Consider the following 14,188-nt stretch of genomic DNA (forward strand, 5'->3'; position numbering starts at 1 on the left):
ACACTCCTTTCAAAATTGAAAATGTAACCTTAAAATGCATACTGTACAACCACTAGAGCACCAGTCACACAATTCCCTTGTGTTAGTAATTTGTTGATCTGAGAACACTGGTTGCTCAAGTGAAAATAGAAGCCAGGTTCCCAGGCCCAGCAACTGCAAGCCACTTGCTCAGAGATAGTTGCAGATATAAACTCCATGCAGACAGTCCTTGGTGGGATAAAAAGTTTAACTTTTATTTATCATCTTTTCAGTTGTGGAATACATGTCACCCACCAGAACGTGTTCGGCCAACTTTAGAGAAGACTCTGAAGACCTTGGAATTGGATTACGTAGATTTGTATATTATCGAATTGCCGATGGCCTTCAAGGTAAAGTCCACTAAGACATTTGTATCTACAGCGGCATGTAAAGCCAAACTCCAGATGGACAGCTAAACGCACAGATGAAATATAAGTACAAAGGGTTTGTGTTTCTGATCCAAAACGATTGAGATACAATTGTGATCACCAGAAAAAAAATGGCACAGGATGATATACAATATACACACTGAAGGGAATTCATCAAAACTGGAGCAGATGAAATCTGGAGCAGCTGCGCATGGCAACCAATCAGCTTCTCTCTTTCATTTTCAAACAAACTGAAGAGAGAAGCTGATTGGTTGCCCTGGGCAACTGCTGCAGATTTTGTCTGCTCCAGATATTATTAATTCCCCCCGATGTATCCACAAAGATGAATTACTTGTCAAAGTAGAAGTGCTTTTTATATTGCTCCATAACAATCATAATGCTTCCTTAAAGAACAACTCCAGGATTTTGGAAAATGAACATGAACCCTTGCAGTGGGGGGTACTCCTGCACTGCAAAGGTTAACTGCGCATTTTTCTCTAAAGATGAAAATAAAGAAGAAATACTCACCGGATCCTCAGTCCTGCAGCAGTGACCGCTCACCTCTCCCACCCTCAGCTCTGGATGTGGTATTTCCCTCAATGTCTTCATGTCTAATGGACCTGTATTAGATGTGATGATGTCACGGGTCCTTAGACCGCCGGAGCCCCGGGGAGAAGAGGGTGTGAGGATCAGGTGAATATTTATTCTGTATTTCCCTCCCTTTGCAGTGTGGTGGTAGTCCCACTGCAAGGGTTAATTTTGTTTAAAAAAATCCTGGAGTTGTTATTTAACCCTTTCACTGCCAAGGTGTTGTTTTTTTTTTGTACATAATTATAATCCACATTTTAGGCCTAAAAAAATAACTTAAACCCCAAAGAGTTATATATTTCCTGAAAAGAAGAGACCATGTAGAATAAAATGGCAGCAGTTGCAAATTTTTATTTCGCATGATATTAGAGCAACTCTTTATCAAACCCATCATTTCAGTAAAAATTACACTTAAGTTAATTTTGGTGCCCAAAAACACAAAATATTACTAATTTTTGTAAAATATAAAAGATGAGGTTGTGCCGAGTAAATAGATACCTAACATGCCAAGCTTAAAAATTGTGTGCACCAGTGAAACGGCAACAAAATACGGTACCCCAAATTGTCCATATGTGACTCTTTAAAAGCAGGAACAGGTCATCAGTTCAGAGTTAACTGTGAATATTGGCTCTAGAATTATTGCTCTTACTCTGGGTTCTCACGTGGTGATACTTAACCTATGTAGCACAATCAACGTTTTTATACATAACTACACCCGACGCGTCTTTACGTTACTGTGCGTGGGGGTGGGGGACTTGACATTTTTTTTTTGTATTTTTAAGTTAATTTTAACTTTTTAACTTTTTTTTATACTTTATTTCTTTGCTATCACTTACAAGAGGCTTACAAGCCTCCTATGTGATAGCATATTAGGTGGTGACAGGTACTCTTTAAGGTGACATTAGGGGTCTATTAGCCTTTCCACTACAAAGAAGCTATTCAAGTGCAGATCACGCTTGAATAGCTTCTTTCTTGGCTTCTCAAGCCTGGGAAGGAATGACAGCTGAGGGACCCATTCAGCGGAGAGATCAGCAAACCACCCACCGACACTGTGGCGCAAGGCAAGCGGGGGGCGCATGCTTTACCGGCCCCCGGAAGCGATTTGCCAGCAGCTCAGCAGCCGGGTAGTAGTTGGAATGCCCACTTGCCTGTCACTTGCGACCAATGTAGGTGTATTGGGTCCATGTGGATCCTTAGAGCAATAGTGAAGTCCTTTAACCAGCTAACATAAGCTGAAGTTTTGTCTTTATCTGATATCTAATACTGTTTTTATTTATTTATTGTTTAGCCTGGGGATGAAATCTACCCAAGAGATGAAAATGGAAAATTTCTTTACCACGAGACAAACCTCTGTGCTACATGGGAGGTAAGGCAATGGAAAAAAATGCCAGAATTGTTAGGAAATGCGGACAGACTCCCCACAACAAAGGGGACCTGTCACTAACAAAACAAGGCAGACTGGTGGAAGAAACAACACAAAACTTACAAAATGTTCCCTATCCAGCGCTTTGATGATAATGGATCAAATATAGGGCAGTGTAAATTCTTGGCAAAATGCTTGCTCAGCAGGCAGAAGTGTTTTTATGAACTCAGAAAACCTTTTTAGTCAGTTTTTTTCACCTTTGTTGAATTATGGCAAAAACCGAGAGGTAATTACCCAGAGTAAATGTCTGTTTTCACCTTTTACAAAGCCTTCGGAGTATTTTCATATTCATTGATGACTCTGTTACGCAATCTTTAAAGGAATCTATAGTGATTTTTATACTGTTTATGTATCTATCTATTTATTATTTTCAGTGCTATATTCTATAATGACCACTTTTCACCAGCCATTGGAGCACTCAGCAGTTGTCAGAGTGCATCTGTTATTGTAAATGGTGACTTGAATGTTGGTCACACCCCTTCCCCTTTTAATAGCACCAATAGCAGCATCTGAACTGGTGGATTAACATTGTCTGCAAGAAAGCATAAGCACGCTTTCAGGGTATTATGGATGCACAAATATTTATTTAACTAAGATTCTATATAAATATATTGAAAGTTGACAAAAACACTATGGGGGGGAATTTAATATAACTAAGACAGACAAAATCTGGAGCAGCTGTGCATGGCAGCCAATCAGCTTCTCTCTTCAGTTTGTTCCGTTGAGGTTTGAAAATGAAAGAGAGATGCTGATTGGTTGCTATGGGCAACTGCTCCAGATTTTGAAAAATTCCCCTCTATGAATTTTAGGGATGAGCTGCTAGCTCCTAGACTAGAGAAGTGCCATGGGCCACCTGCCCAATCAGCTGCAGACTGGGGCATTCCCTACCTAGCAGCTGCACATGATCAAAGAGGTGGCATGTTCATGCTAATGTCATTGACCTCATATGGCCACATGGCCATATGAGGTCAATGTCATTGACTAAATATAACCTTATGGCCATATAATGTCAATAAGGTTGCTGCATCCTGTCCCTTTGTTTATATGCAGCCACAGGTGGGGAGTTCACAGGCCATAGCTGATTGGGCAGCAGTGGAAGGAGCTTCCTTCCATGTTCAGAGGAGCTCCTTCTATATTTGAAGGAGCTCAGGTTTGGACCGGGTTTGGTCCAAACCTGAGCTCAACCCTACTTAAGTCTTAGGTTTGCTTTCTTTTGGTAAATACCTAGGATGGTGTGCTGTATCAATAATTACAGTCAATACAATGTTGGTAAAGAAATATGTCTGTATTATTATTATACAGGATTTATATAGCGCCAACAGTTTGCGCAGCGCGTTACAATATTCTGTATTCTGCAGGCTTTGGAGGAATGCAAGGATGCAGGACTTTGCAAATCCCTTGGAGTGTCCAACTTCAACCGCAGGCAACTAGAACTGATCCTGAACAAACCAGGACTCAAATACAAGCCCACATCCAACCAGGTGAGACCACAGGCAATTTACATCTGTATGGTCAGGGCTGAAGTTAGGGTTTATACTGCTCAAGGCAACAGTTATTGAATAAAGTCCCTTCATAGAGATTGCAAACATTTTGAACCTAACCATGTTACATGGCCTTTAAAGCATAAATGAATGGCCCCATCCAAAACTAATATTTGAGCGGGGCATGATTTCTGTCCAAATAATTTACCTTTTAGTTCTCAGTATGTACCAGAGATATGACTGGAGAGATACCATAACCAGAACTTGCAGCTGTTACAAAACCAAATGGTGGTGTCACACTCTCCAGCTAGAACCTCCAGAATAAATGTTTTATTAAGCAAAGTCAGCCACTATGGAGTGGTCACATTGGTCAAAGCACCTCAAGAATTGATTTCTGTTTAAGAAAGAATTCTCATTTATGTTTGCAGAATTAGCTGCGGATTGTACAGCCCACTATTCTAAAGTCAATAAAACAGGAGATGGCAGCATACTACTTAGCTACATTGCTACTGACTCCTCTCAGATACCCTTGAAACCATTCATTCATCAGTTATCTTCCTGAATTACCTACAAGTGACTGGAGGTGGCCACACAAGGCAACAATTATAAAACCAGAATGTAAACATGGCTGCCTGGTGATTGCACCTCCTTACTGTAGTGCCATAAGATGTATGTTATAGTGTTCTCATTTTGTTCTGCTTTTGTACAGGTCGAATGCCATCCTTATTTCACCCAGCCAAAGTTAATGGAGTTCTGTAACCAGCATGAGATCGTCATCGTGGGCTATAGTCCTCTAGGAACTTGTCGTGATGCAATGTGGTATGTGACAGTCAGCAAAGAAGAAAAACGACCCACCTCTATTCACATTTAGAGACCTGAAATTAGAACTCCAACCTTAACATAAATAGTTACTATACCGGAGTTCCCCCAGTTGTAGTGTAAAATGTACACTTAAAAAAAACAAACTTTAAAGCTGAACTCCGGCCTTCGCTTCAGTCTTGCACAGTTGTACCGGCTCCTCTCCCGTACTAAATGTTCTTAAGCTGGCCATACCCCTATAGATTATCTGCAGATGTTCTATGGTCAGATGGAAAAAGTGCAATAGATTCCTCCATCTACACTAAACTGTGTGGATGGAGGAATCTCTAACTGGGCCAAGCTTCAGTATCTTACTAGTCTGCCCCACTGGCCTGCATCCAGTCAGATTGTTCAGGTATTTTGAGAGGCAGCGGAGCCGACTAGCAAGATACTGATGCTTGGCCCAGTGGGAGATTCCTCCATCCACACAGTTTAGCGTAGATGGAGGCATCTGTTGCACCATCTGACCATAGAACATCTGCAGATAATCTATAGGTGTATGGCTAGCTTCAGAAGCTGCAGCAAATGAGCAGGCCCCTTTTATTCATTGGATTTTAATTCTTTCAATCAAGGAGGCTCAGCATCACATGTAAGCATTACCTAGGGTGGTGTACATGTAAATGCAGTCAGCCTAGGAACACCCACTCCTCAAGACTGACAACCACCCATGAATGCATTTTGTTATTGGCATAACTCCCCCCAAGATCCAGCCCAATGTTTGCATCAGGAGAATGCTTGAGAGGACGCTTTAGAGGAGTACTCAGGCAGGGTGCTGTGATGTTTTCAGGAAGCTATGAACAGCACCCCGCTAGCTCTTCCTGTCGTCTACGATCTGCCTGCATTGCATAGAAAATGTGATGATATCACTGGGTCTCTAATGTGATGATATTACTGGGTCTCTAATGTGATGATATCACTGGGTCTCTAATGTGATGATAACACTGGGTCTCTAATGTGATATTACTGGGTCTCTAATGTGATGCTATTACTGGATCTCTAATGTGATGATAACACTGGGTCTATAATACTGTAAGGTATGCAATGAAAATGGAAATAAAAAAAATAAAATAATTAACAATGGAGTGCCTAGTCCTACACCCCACCCCACCCTACATTTACCCTGCAGTATGCTATGTGCATATCTAGTCCCAGCTGCACTGTAAAGCACAGAAGTTTTGAAAACACTTTCATGGAAACCAGATTTAGGAATGGCAGTTCTGGAACTTGCAGCATCCATAAAAAAGTGGCCATTGCAGATTTGTTTTTAAAGTGGATATTTACTTCATCTTTGTGTTTCCTATGGTGTTTGGCGGTGTCTTGCCATCATGTGCATGTAAGCAGAGTATACCTGCACATTCTGATAGTCTACTCTTACGTATTAGTGTGCTCTTTGCTAGCGCTAGAAGGTCCCTGCTCGCTTTCGCCACTCCGTCCCCTGCTACCGCCATTTGTCGGCCTTCTTTCAGGTTCAGTGTCCATCCTTTCTGGCCACTGAGTGGCCACTGATGATCTACCTGCGCACAGACCGTACGTCCTGGCACCCGGCTCCATTCTCAGTATCTTACAATGTGCACAAAATACAATAAATTGCTCGGAGAAAGTGTCACTTCAGAAGAGACTCTTCATGTCTATTCTGCCTACCAAAAAAAACTTTACCTCCTGTCAATTTCTTATTTTCAGACCTCGGTTTTACTTCACATATTTAATAATCTCGGAAGCATACATACAGGGCAGTGAAGCTTATTTTATTTTTTCATCCATGCAGGGTGAATGTGTCCTCTCCTCCTCTGCTGGAAGACGCTACCTTGAATAGGATTGGCAAAAAGTATGGCAAGTCGTCCGCCCAAGTGGCGTTAAGATTCAATGCCCAGAGAGGTGTGGTGGTTATTCCAAAGAGCTTTAATCCAGATCGGATCAGGGAAAACTTCCAGGTAGGGATGTATAACGTCTCGTGAACCAAGGCATGACATTGTCATTTATAAACAGAAGACCATGTTGCAGAGCCTGCATTGTCCTTCAGAATTGTCATATATTTGCAGAGAACACTCCGTGATAGGACGAGAGGCTTGACACATAACTTTGACAGGTCATGTGATCAGGCTCTCCTCCTTCCAGGACTTTTCTCCCATTCTTTTAGAGTCTATTCACACTGGAATTGGACCCAAAAACAAGAGTCAGTGGAGGTATTTTAACTTGAATTTGCATAGTGCTTTGACATCCATTGTGTTGTATCATGTACCAACAGAGCACCCCCCCCAGCTGATATTTTACCTTAACTGCTCTTAAAGGATATTTAAACCCAAGAACAAAAATGGAATATATTGCAGCTTACCAGTCCTTAGATGTGGTGGCTGCATTCGTTTTCTTTATCAGGCTAAAAACATTTTAAGCAAGTACAGAAACTACCGTTTGATCCTACCAAAAATGCAGTGTCCAGTGTGCAACTAAAAGCATAAATAATGTTATCTTCCTTCTGATAGCTACTATATCCCCCATGCTTTTGAAATAAACAAAGGCAGTTCCTTCCATATATACAGCGGAGGAGTGAGTGTATCCACCTAGGGCATGAAGTTACTGGCAGGATCACCAGGTTAAAATAAAGGGGGGAAAAAAGCCTGAATAAAAAGAAAACTAATGCAGCCACCACATCTAAGGACTGGTAAGCTGCAATATATTACATTTTTGTTTTTGGGTTTAGATGCACTTTAAGCAGAGAATAATTTAGATGTACTTTGCATCTAGGGTCTAATCTATAAATATCTACAATTTAATACAATAAAACACATGGATGTCATCATGGTAAAAAATGTAACAACTCAGAATATGCCATAATTAAAGATACCTTGTTCTTCCTCATTAATAGGTCACTCAGGTGACATTGCGGCATATACTGCCTACTTTTCTCTTTTTTTTAAAGGTTGCCCTTATAGAACAATGATAGCCAAGGGTTTCTTGCAGCACTGACTAGTGACTTGTGTCTAGTGAAGTCCTAGAGGGATTTGAAGAGCAGGGGAAGGAAAGTCTGGTTTACCTATACAAATGTGAAAAGATATCCTGAGTATCAGTGACTCTCCAATCACACTGATGCAGCAGGACCTTATTGTGCTTGTTCATTTTTTTCCTCTAAATACAGATTTTTGACTTCTCGCTCACTGACAAGGAAATTAAGGACATTGAAGCTCTGAATAAGAACATTCGCTATGTGGAACTCTTAATGTGAGTACTTCGGGTTAAGTACTAAATATTATAATACTACTACTACTACTACTAATAATAATATAATACATGCTAATAATTAATAGTAGTATAAGGTTAAAGTGACATTAAACCCTCAGATTTTTTAACATAAACCAATACTGTAATGTGTGCCTTACTGTAATCCATGGTCGTTTCCCTTCTCTTTGCTGCTCTTCCTTTTAAATCCTCATGTCTTCTCATGCTTGGGGAGAACTTCCCTTTTCAGCTCAGGGCCTCTTCCTGTAGTGCTATACAAAACACAAAAATTCCCCAGCCTCAACCTGCCAGCCAGCCTGCAACCAAACAAGTAGCCCTGTCAACAGTATGCGTTAAAATCAGAGGTTTAGTTGCACAAACTTTTGGCCAAAAATATGTAGAAGCCCCACTGCCGCGCCAAGGCACCTCTGCAAAGTGTGGTCCTAACTCTATGTATCCGAGTCTCCAAGTGTGAGCATATTAATGAAGTTGATAAATTACATGCAGGTGTACCTGGAGGTAGCCAACTCCTCCTAATAAGGTGCAGGGACGCACTGGAGGCCCAGCAACCAAAAATGCACGCTGGACTCCAGTGCGTCCCCCAAACCAAAAATAGTCAAACTAGAAAAAATGGTACATGCATGAATCTATAACCGGCCTTTATAGCAGGGCGCACATTGGGAAGGCTTACAACAATACAAAACACAAAAATTCCCCAGCCTCAGCCTGCCAGCCAGCCTGCAACCAAACAAGTAGCCCTGTTCCTCTTCCTGTAGTGCTGGGTCAGGTTACAAGCCTATAGAAACCTACACACAGACACCGTGTATCCATTCCTGAGACAAGGCAGTCTGCTGTAAAACAGAAGTTCTGCAGAGCATGAGAACAGATACAGATTTAAAAGGAAGAGCAGCAAAGAGAAGGGATACTACCATGGATTACAGTAAGGCACACATTACAGTATTGTATTATGTTAAAAAATCTGAGGGTTTAATGTCACTTTAAGTACCAAAACACTAGAACAGTTTTTTAGTACACGCTTACCGTACCTAGAGGGTCCATTCATACCTAGCATGTGTTACTGTGCACTAGGTGTGTGGGGTTGCCATTCACGCATGCTTTATTTTTTTTGCATCGCATGGTATTGCTGTGCGAAGCGTTGCGCTGCATTGCAGTGCACATTGGCTGGTAGGTGCTTTGGGGTGCCTTTCAATTGAATGACAATGCACCTAACACACGGTAATGCATGCTAGGTATTGTGCGATTAAGAAGCGCTATGTGTGTGTGAATAGGCAGTGGCGTCACAAGGGGGGACAGGGAGTGCGGCCTGCACCAGGTGACACCATCAGCGGGGGTGCCCCTAAAATAACTTACAGTTATTTTGGTGTCACCCCCTCCAAAAAGTCAGGCACTCAGTCATGGACCGAGTGCCCGACAGCAGTACCAGAGAGGAGGGGGCTGAACGTTCCCTTGTCTGCCTGCCAGCGTGATATCATTATGCGCGTGCATGATGCGTCACATGTGTGCCAGCGGCTGCTCCGGGTGACACACGCCTGGGGACGCCTCTGTGGGGACGCCTCTGTGACTAGGCCCTTAAAGAACAACTCCAGGCAGAATAAAATGGAAACCCTTGCAGTGGGGCTACCCTTAAGGTTAAGTGCTCATTTTGGTCTAGGGTGTAAAATAAAAAAGATATACCTGAAGCTCAGTCCCGCCTGTTTGCAAAACTGTTCTCCGCAGCCTCTCTCCCCATCCACTCCGGCGATGGAATGTCCCTCAGCGTCCTTACGTCTAATACACGTTATTTGGCGTGATGACTCATGGATCCTTAGACCGGCCGAAGCAGAGGGGGAAAGAGGCTGCGAGGACCAGTCTAACAGCCCCGAGTTCTTATTTGAAGGGAAACCATAAAAAATATTGGTCAATTTTTATTTTCAATTTTATTTTTTATTTTGGTTTAAAAGTTTGTAAAGTGACATTTTATATGTTTTTCAGTTAACTGTTGTGTTGCTATGCAACTCAAATACAGCTTCATTAGAGATCACATACTGTAGTATCTGCAAATCTCTTTGATCAATTCTGATCAATTGTTTTGGCATTTTGGTTAATTCCAATTTCCTTCCTGACTTTTGATTTACCATTGGTAGACAGACGGGACTGAGTAGATACCCAGCCTAGCAGCGCCACCTGCAGACAAAAGAACATTTACATGCTTCAGTTACATATTTTTATAGTCCCGTGTTATAGACTTTCTAATTAAATCTGTTCCCTAGGAATGCATTTTAAATATACTTACATTGGTCCAGCTCAGTCCAATGTAAGTATACATATTTTATATCTGGTAAGGCCACAGGGATCCTGTACAACATTGTAGTAACTAAGGCTTGGTGAGTGGCAGGTTTGCAGTTTACACAAAAGAAAACCCTGTTTCTTAAAAATTAGCACCAAGAAACGGTAAAATCAAAGTATTTATTATGCTGTGTAAATATTCCTTCAGTAACCATTATCTACAGCCATTAAAAACAAAGGCCTTGACCAGTTTGTCTATTTTTTTTAGGTGGAGTGATCACCCAGAATACCCCTTTAAGGAGGAGTACTGAGGTCCAGGTATAGCCAGTCCTCACCTTCTGATCTGGATCTTCCCATCTTCATCAGATAACCAAAGATAGAACATGTTTATACATAATCATGCCAAGACCCCCCAACGGCACAGTTTTCCAGACAAATAAAAATGTGTTTTTTTTAAATAAAAAGTATTTCCTATTTTCTCCCTTCTGAGCTGATATGATCTAACTGTTTAATACAGTTTTTTATACAAATCTTCTGTCATGTTTTGAGTCTATTTTTTCTGCATATTCGCTGTTATATTTTCCATTGTGATCATTCTGGAGGTTCGTCATTGTCTACTGACAATGAGATGATGATTAGAAGTTCCTTTGCTGAATCTTATTAATCTGGGCTTGTGATACAATTTCCAGTAAGGAAGATTCTGATTTACCTCAGTTTAAGCATATCTAAACCCAAGAGCAAAAATGTAATATATTGCAGGTTACCAGTCCTTAGATGTGCTTCAGTTCAGTGGCGTCACAAGGGGGGTGCGGCCCGCACTCAGGTGACACCATTGGAGGGGTGACACCAAAATGACTCACAGTCAGCCATACAAGCCTGAAGTGAATAGCCAAACAGTGCTCGGCTCACTTCCCTTCGGCTGGGTCATTCACTCGGCTGCCTTCGACAGCTTTGTGACTAACCCTGTAGGTGTTTTAGGACTACAGACTGGGACTTAGAAAGTATGTTTTTTGCATAAAGCATAAAGTGACATTTACGACAGAACACACCGTGCTGTCACACCTTAATGTCTTAGTCGCAGATGTTCCTTTTCTACACACTGGAGTGCTGGCTACAATGATGTCAGTGTCAAAGACACTGAGATACAATGGGAGGTGTTTCGGCAGGAAACAATACATTTTGGACTATAAGCTGCTTTATACACAATGCAATTCAGTCCAAATTGCCTTCCTTTCATTAGAGGAAATGGGTCTCTGGTGCTATCAAGTACTATGTTTTCATACGATTGTTCACCTTTAATTAAACACAAGTGGCACTTAGTCAAGGCATATAATATCTTGATTAATTTGCTGTTTATTGTAAAAGTGATCATAGAAAATGCTGTGTGAAAAGAAACAAGTAGAAATAGCAGAACGATTCATGATTGACCAATATGAATTTGTTAGTGAGGTGACTCCTGAAGAATTATATTTATGATTATATATACAGTCCTCATTGCTGGTAGTTTGTATATAGTCTCCATTATTAAGAGGATACTCCGGGTGACTTTTCCACCTACACCAAAAAAACACAGATCAGAATTTAACCTGACCATGAAGCACAGAGAAGCTTATTTATCCACTTTAAGTCAGAATTTTACATTATGAAAACAACTACCAGTAGAAACCATAATAATTAACAAACTATATTATTATGCTACTCCTGTTCTAGTCACATTAAATAAAGCCTAGGCATTTGGTCACATGATCTCTGCTAAAGTCGAGGGTGAGCTCAGATTATCCTTCAGCTGAGATGAGGTGACCAAATTGCTAGGCATTGCCTCCATGTCCAGAAATGTAATGAGCACGGAGCAATCTTTTCTCCAGGAAAGGTAAGTAGTTAAGCCCTTCTATTATGTTTTCTCCATTCTTCCCAGCAAGACTGTTAACAAATTTAAGTAAAGGTCTGAAATAGTGGGTGGAACGATGCAAATAATTACTTTGGGACCCAGTGTCCAACTTTGCATCAAAAGTAGCTGGGCTGTAGCAGAGATACAGTCATTTTGGGAAGGGGTCTTTTTGTCAATGCATAACCCTATGTTGAATATGCTTAGATCTAACACAGCCTTCCCCTCCAGCTTTGGATCTCTCTCTTCTCTGATTTAACAGTAACAGTATTGTAACAGTAACACACTAAAAAATAACATTCTCTCTGCTGGGCACCCCTGACTCTCAATGGGCCACCCCTGAACCCAATCCCCCCACCCCAAACCCCATGACTAATTTTGATTACCCATTCACAAGCTGCCCATTGCAGACTGCAGCTTCTGGAGCCTGGGACGATACTTGTATAATCGTATCTCCCAATCCGAAGTTTACAAAATGCTCCCCAAGTAGGAGTGACTGCTGAATTATGGCTTTTCATTGGCTGCGAATCTTGACTTGGGCCAAAAGCCAATAAGATTTAAGTTTGATTGATTGGTGCTGATTACTGCACTTTGTGTATTGGAGCTTTACAACTTACATTGCAGATTTCCAGTAACGAACATTTTGGTTGAGATTGTCAATGGCTTTCATGTCATCTTCACTGAGGCTGAAGTCAAAGACCTGATAAAAAGAAAAATGTAGTGGGATTTTAGAAGTTCAGTAATAAATATCATATCAATATATCACAGTCTTATCATTTTACTTTGTTTATGTGTTCTTGTTTTCTTCCCTGTTAGATATATTCATTTGTTCCCTATTGTTGTAAGAAAGGGTAAACTCCCTTTTTTTGCTGCCTGTGTTCCATTGGGGGAGATATCCTATCAAAAGACACACAACTGGAAGTGAGAGGAAATCCCTAAAATCTCCACACATTACAATTACTTAATAAATAGTATGGCTTTACCTGAAGATTCTGTTTCATGCGGTCGGGGGTTGAAGCTCTTAACCACAGCGATGCATCCCCTCTGAATGATGTATCGGATAGACACTTGGGCCACAGTCTTTTTATATTTCTCTCCGATGGAGATTAGGACGGGATCTTTCAAAATAGCTGGGCAGCTTTGGTCCACCCTGTAAAACAAGAATGCATGCACTCAGGGCCAGATTAAGAGCATCATGAGCCTGGTGCTGTCAGTCGGTCGGACTGGAAGCAGCAGAGCTGGCTCCCTAAATAGGCTTACTGCATATGCCTGATTAGAGAGCCGCCGGTGCCTCTACCTGACTGCGTTCAACCCGGTTCAACCCGGCCATCCTGGATTGCCAGGTGATCCAGGCCGGCCAGACCTATTTTCAGTAGTGGGCCTGGAGCCTGGAGCTGTGCAAACTGTTGGAGCTATATAAATCCTGTATAATAATAACAATAATATCTAAACCCGTGGACAAAAAAAATCAGTGTATGTAGTATACTCTATATTATGGAGATGAGAAGTGATTTGGGTTGTCTGTTGTGCAAATAAGTAGAACAGACTAGAGTGACAATGCTGTTTCTCCACAGATACAGTGTAGAGAGTAAGTGTTGTCACCCTAGGACAGGAAATGTATTGCTGGCAGAATCACCAGGAAAAAATAAAGGGGGAAAAAAGAAAGCTAATGCAGCCCCATCTAAGGACTGGTAATCTGAAATGTATTACATTTTTGTAATATAACTAATATAACTTCTGTAGAGGCAATGTCTGGGGCCACAAGTTCAAAATATAGACATTCCACCTACCACTGACAGCAGTTGGTGATCCCAGGACTCCGTAGGCCACAATCACAATGTCATTAGTTTTGCAAAATTCCAGCAGTTTATTCTGGGTGAGGTAGGGGTGACATTCCACCTGGCAGTGACAAAAGAAAAGGTCCTCAAATATAATAAAATTATATTTGAGGATTTCCCTCCACTTTAACTGATTCACCAGACGTTTGGAGGGTCAGGTCTGGGATCTTTTCAACATAAAGCAAATGTAAATCACATACACTTCTAAACAAAATGTAACCACTGTATAT

At 41.3% G+C, this 14,188-nt stretch overlaps 1 protein-coding gene and 1 pseudogene across 2 annotated transcripts in view; one reads left to right on the forward strand and one right to left on the reverse strand.

The window, feature by feature from the left end:
• Positions 1–10,576, forward strand: part of AKR1D1 (aldo-keto reductase family 1 member D1) — a 30,517-nt gene extending 19,941 nt beyond the window's left edge. The window contains exons 3-9 of one of the 2 annotated variants that reach the window (XM_018571130.1): positions 252–368; positions 2,263–2,340; positions 3,756–3,878; positions 4,588–4,697; positions 6,502–6,667; positions 7,870–7,952; positions 10,504–10,576. In XM_018571130.1, coding sequence (XP_018426632.1) covers positions 252–368; positions 2,263–2,340; positions 3,756–3,878; positions 4,588–4,697; positions 6,502–6,667; positions 7,870–7,952; positions 10,504–10,546 — 720 coding nt within the window. In that variant the 3' untranslated portion in view covers positions 10,547–10,576. The remainder of the gene's footprint in view (positions 1–251; positions 369–2,262; positions 2,341–3,755; positions 3,879–4,587; positions 4,698–6,501; positions 6,668–7,869; positions 7,953–10,503) is intronic. The other variant, XM_018571131.1, reaches the window with a different exon arrangement.
• A 364-nt stretch (positions 10,577–10,940) lies between these two features.
• Positions 10,941–14,188, reverse strand: part of LOC108799283 — a 16,415-nt pseudogene continuing 13,167 nt past the window's right edge.

Source organism: Nanorana parkeri, unplaced genomic scaffold (assembly GCF_000935625.1).
Source record: "Nanorana parkeri isolate BGI_ZX_2015 unplaced genomic scaffold, ASM93562v1 scaffold1686, whole genome shotgun sequence".
Taxonomy (NCBI): Eukaryota; Metazoa; Chordata; class Amphibia; order Anura; family Dicroglossidae; genus Nanorana; species Nanorana parkeri.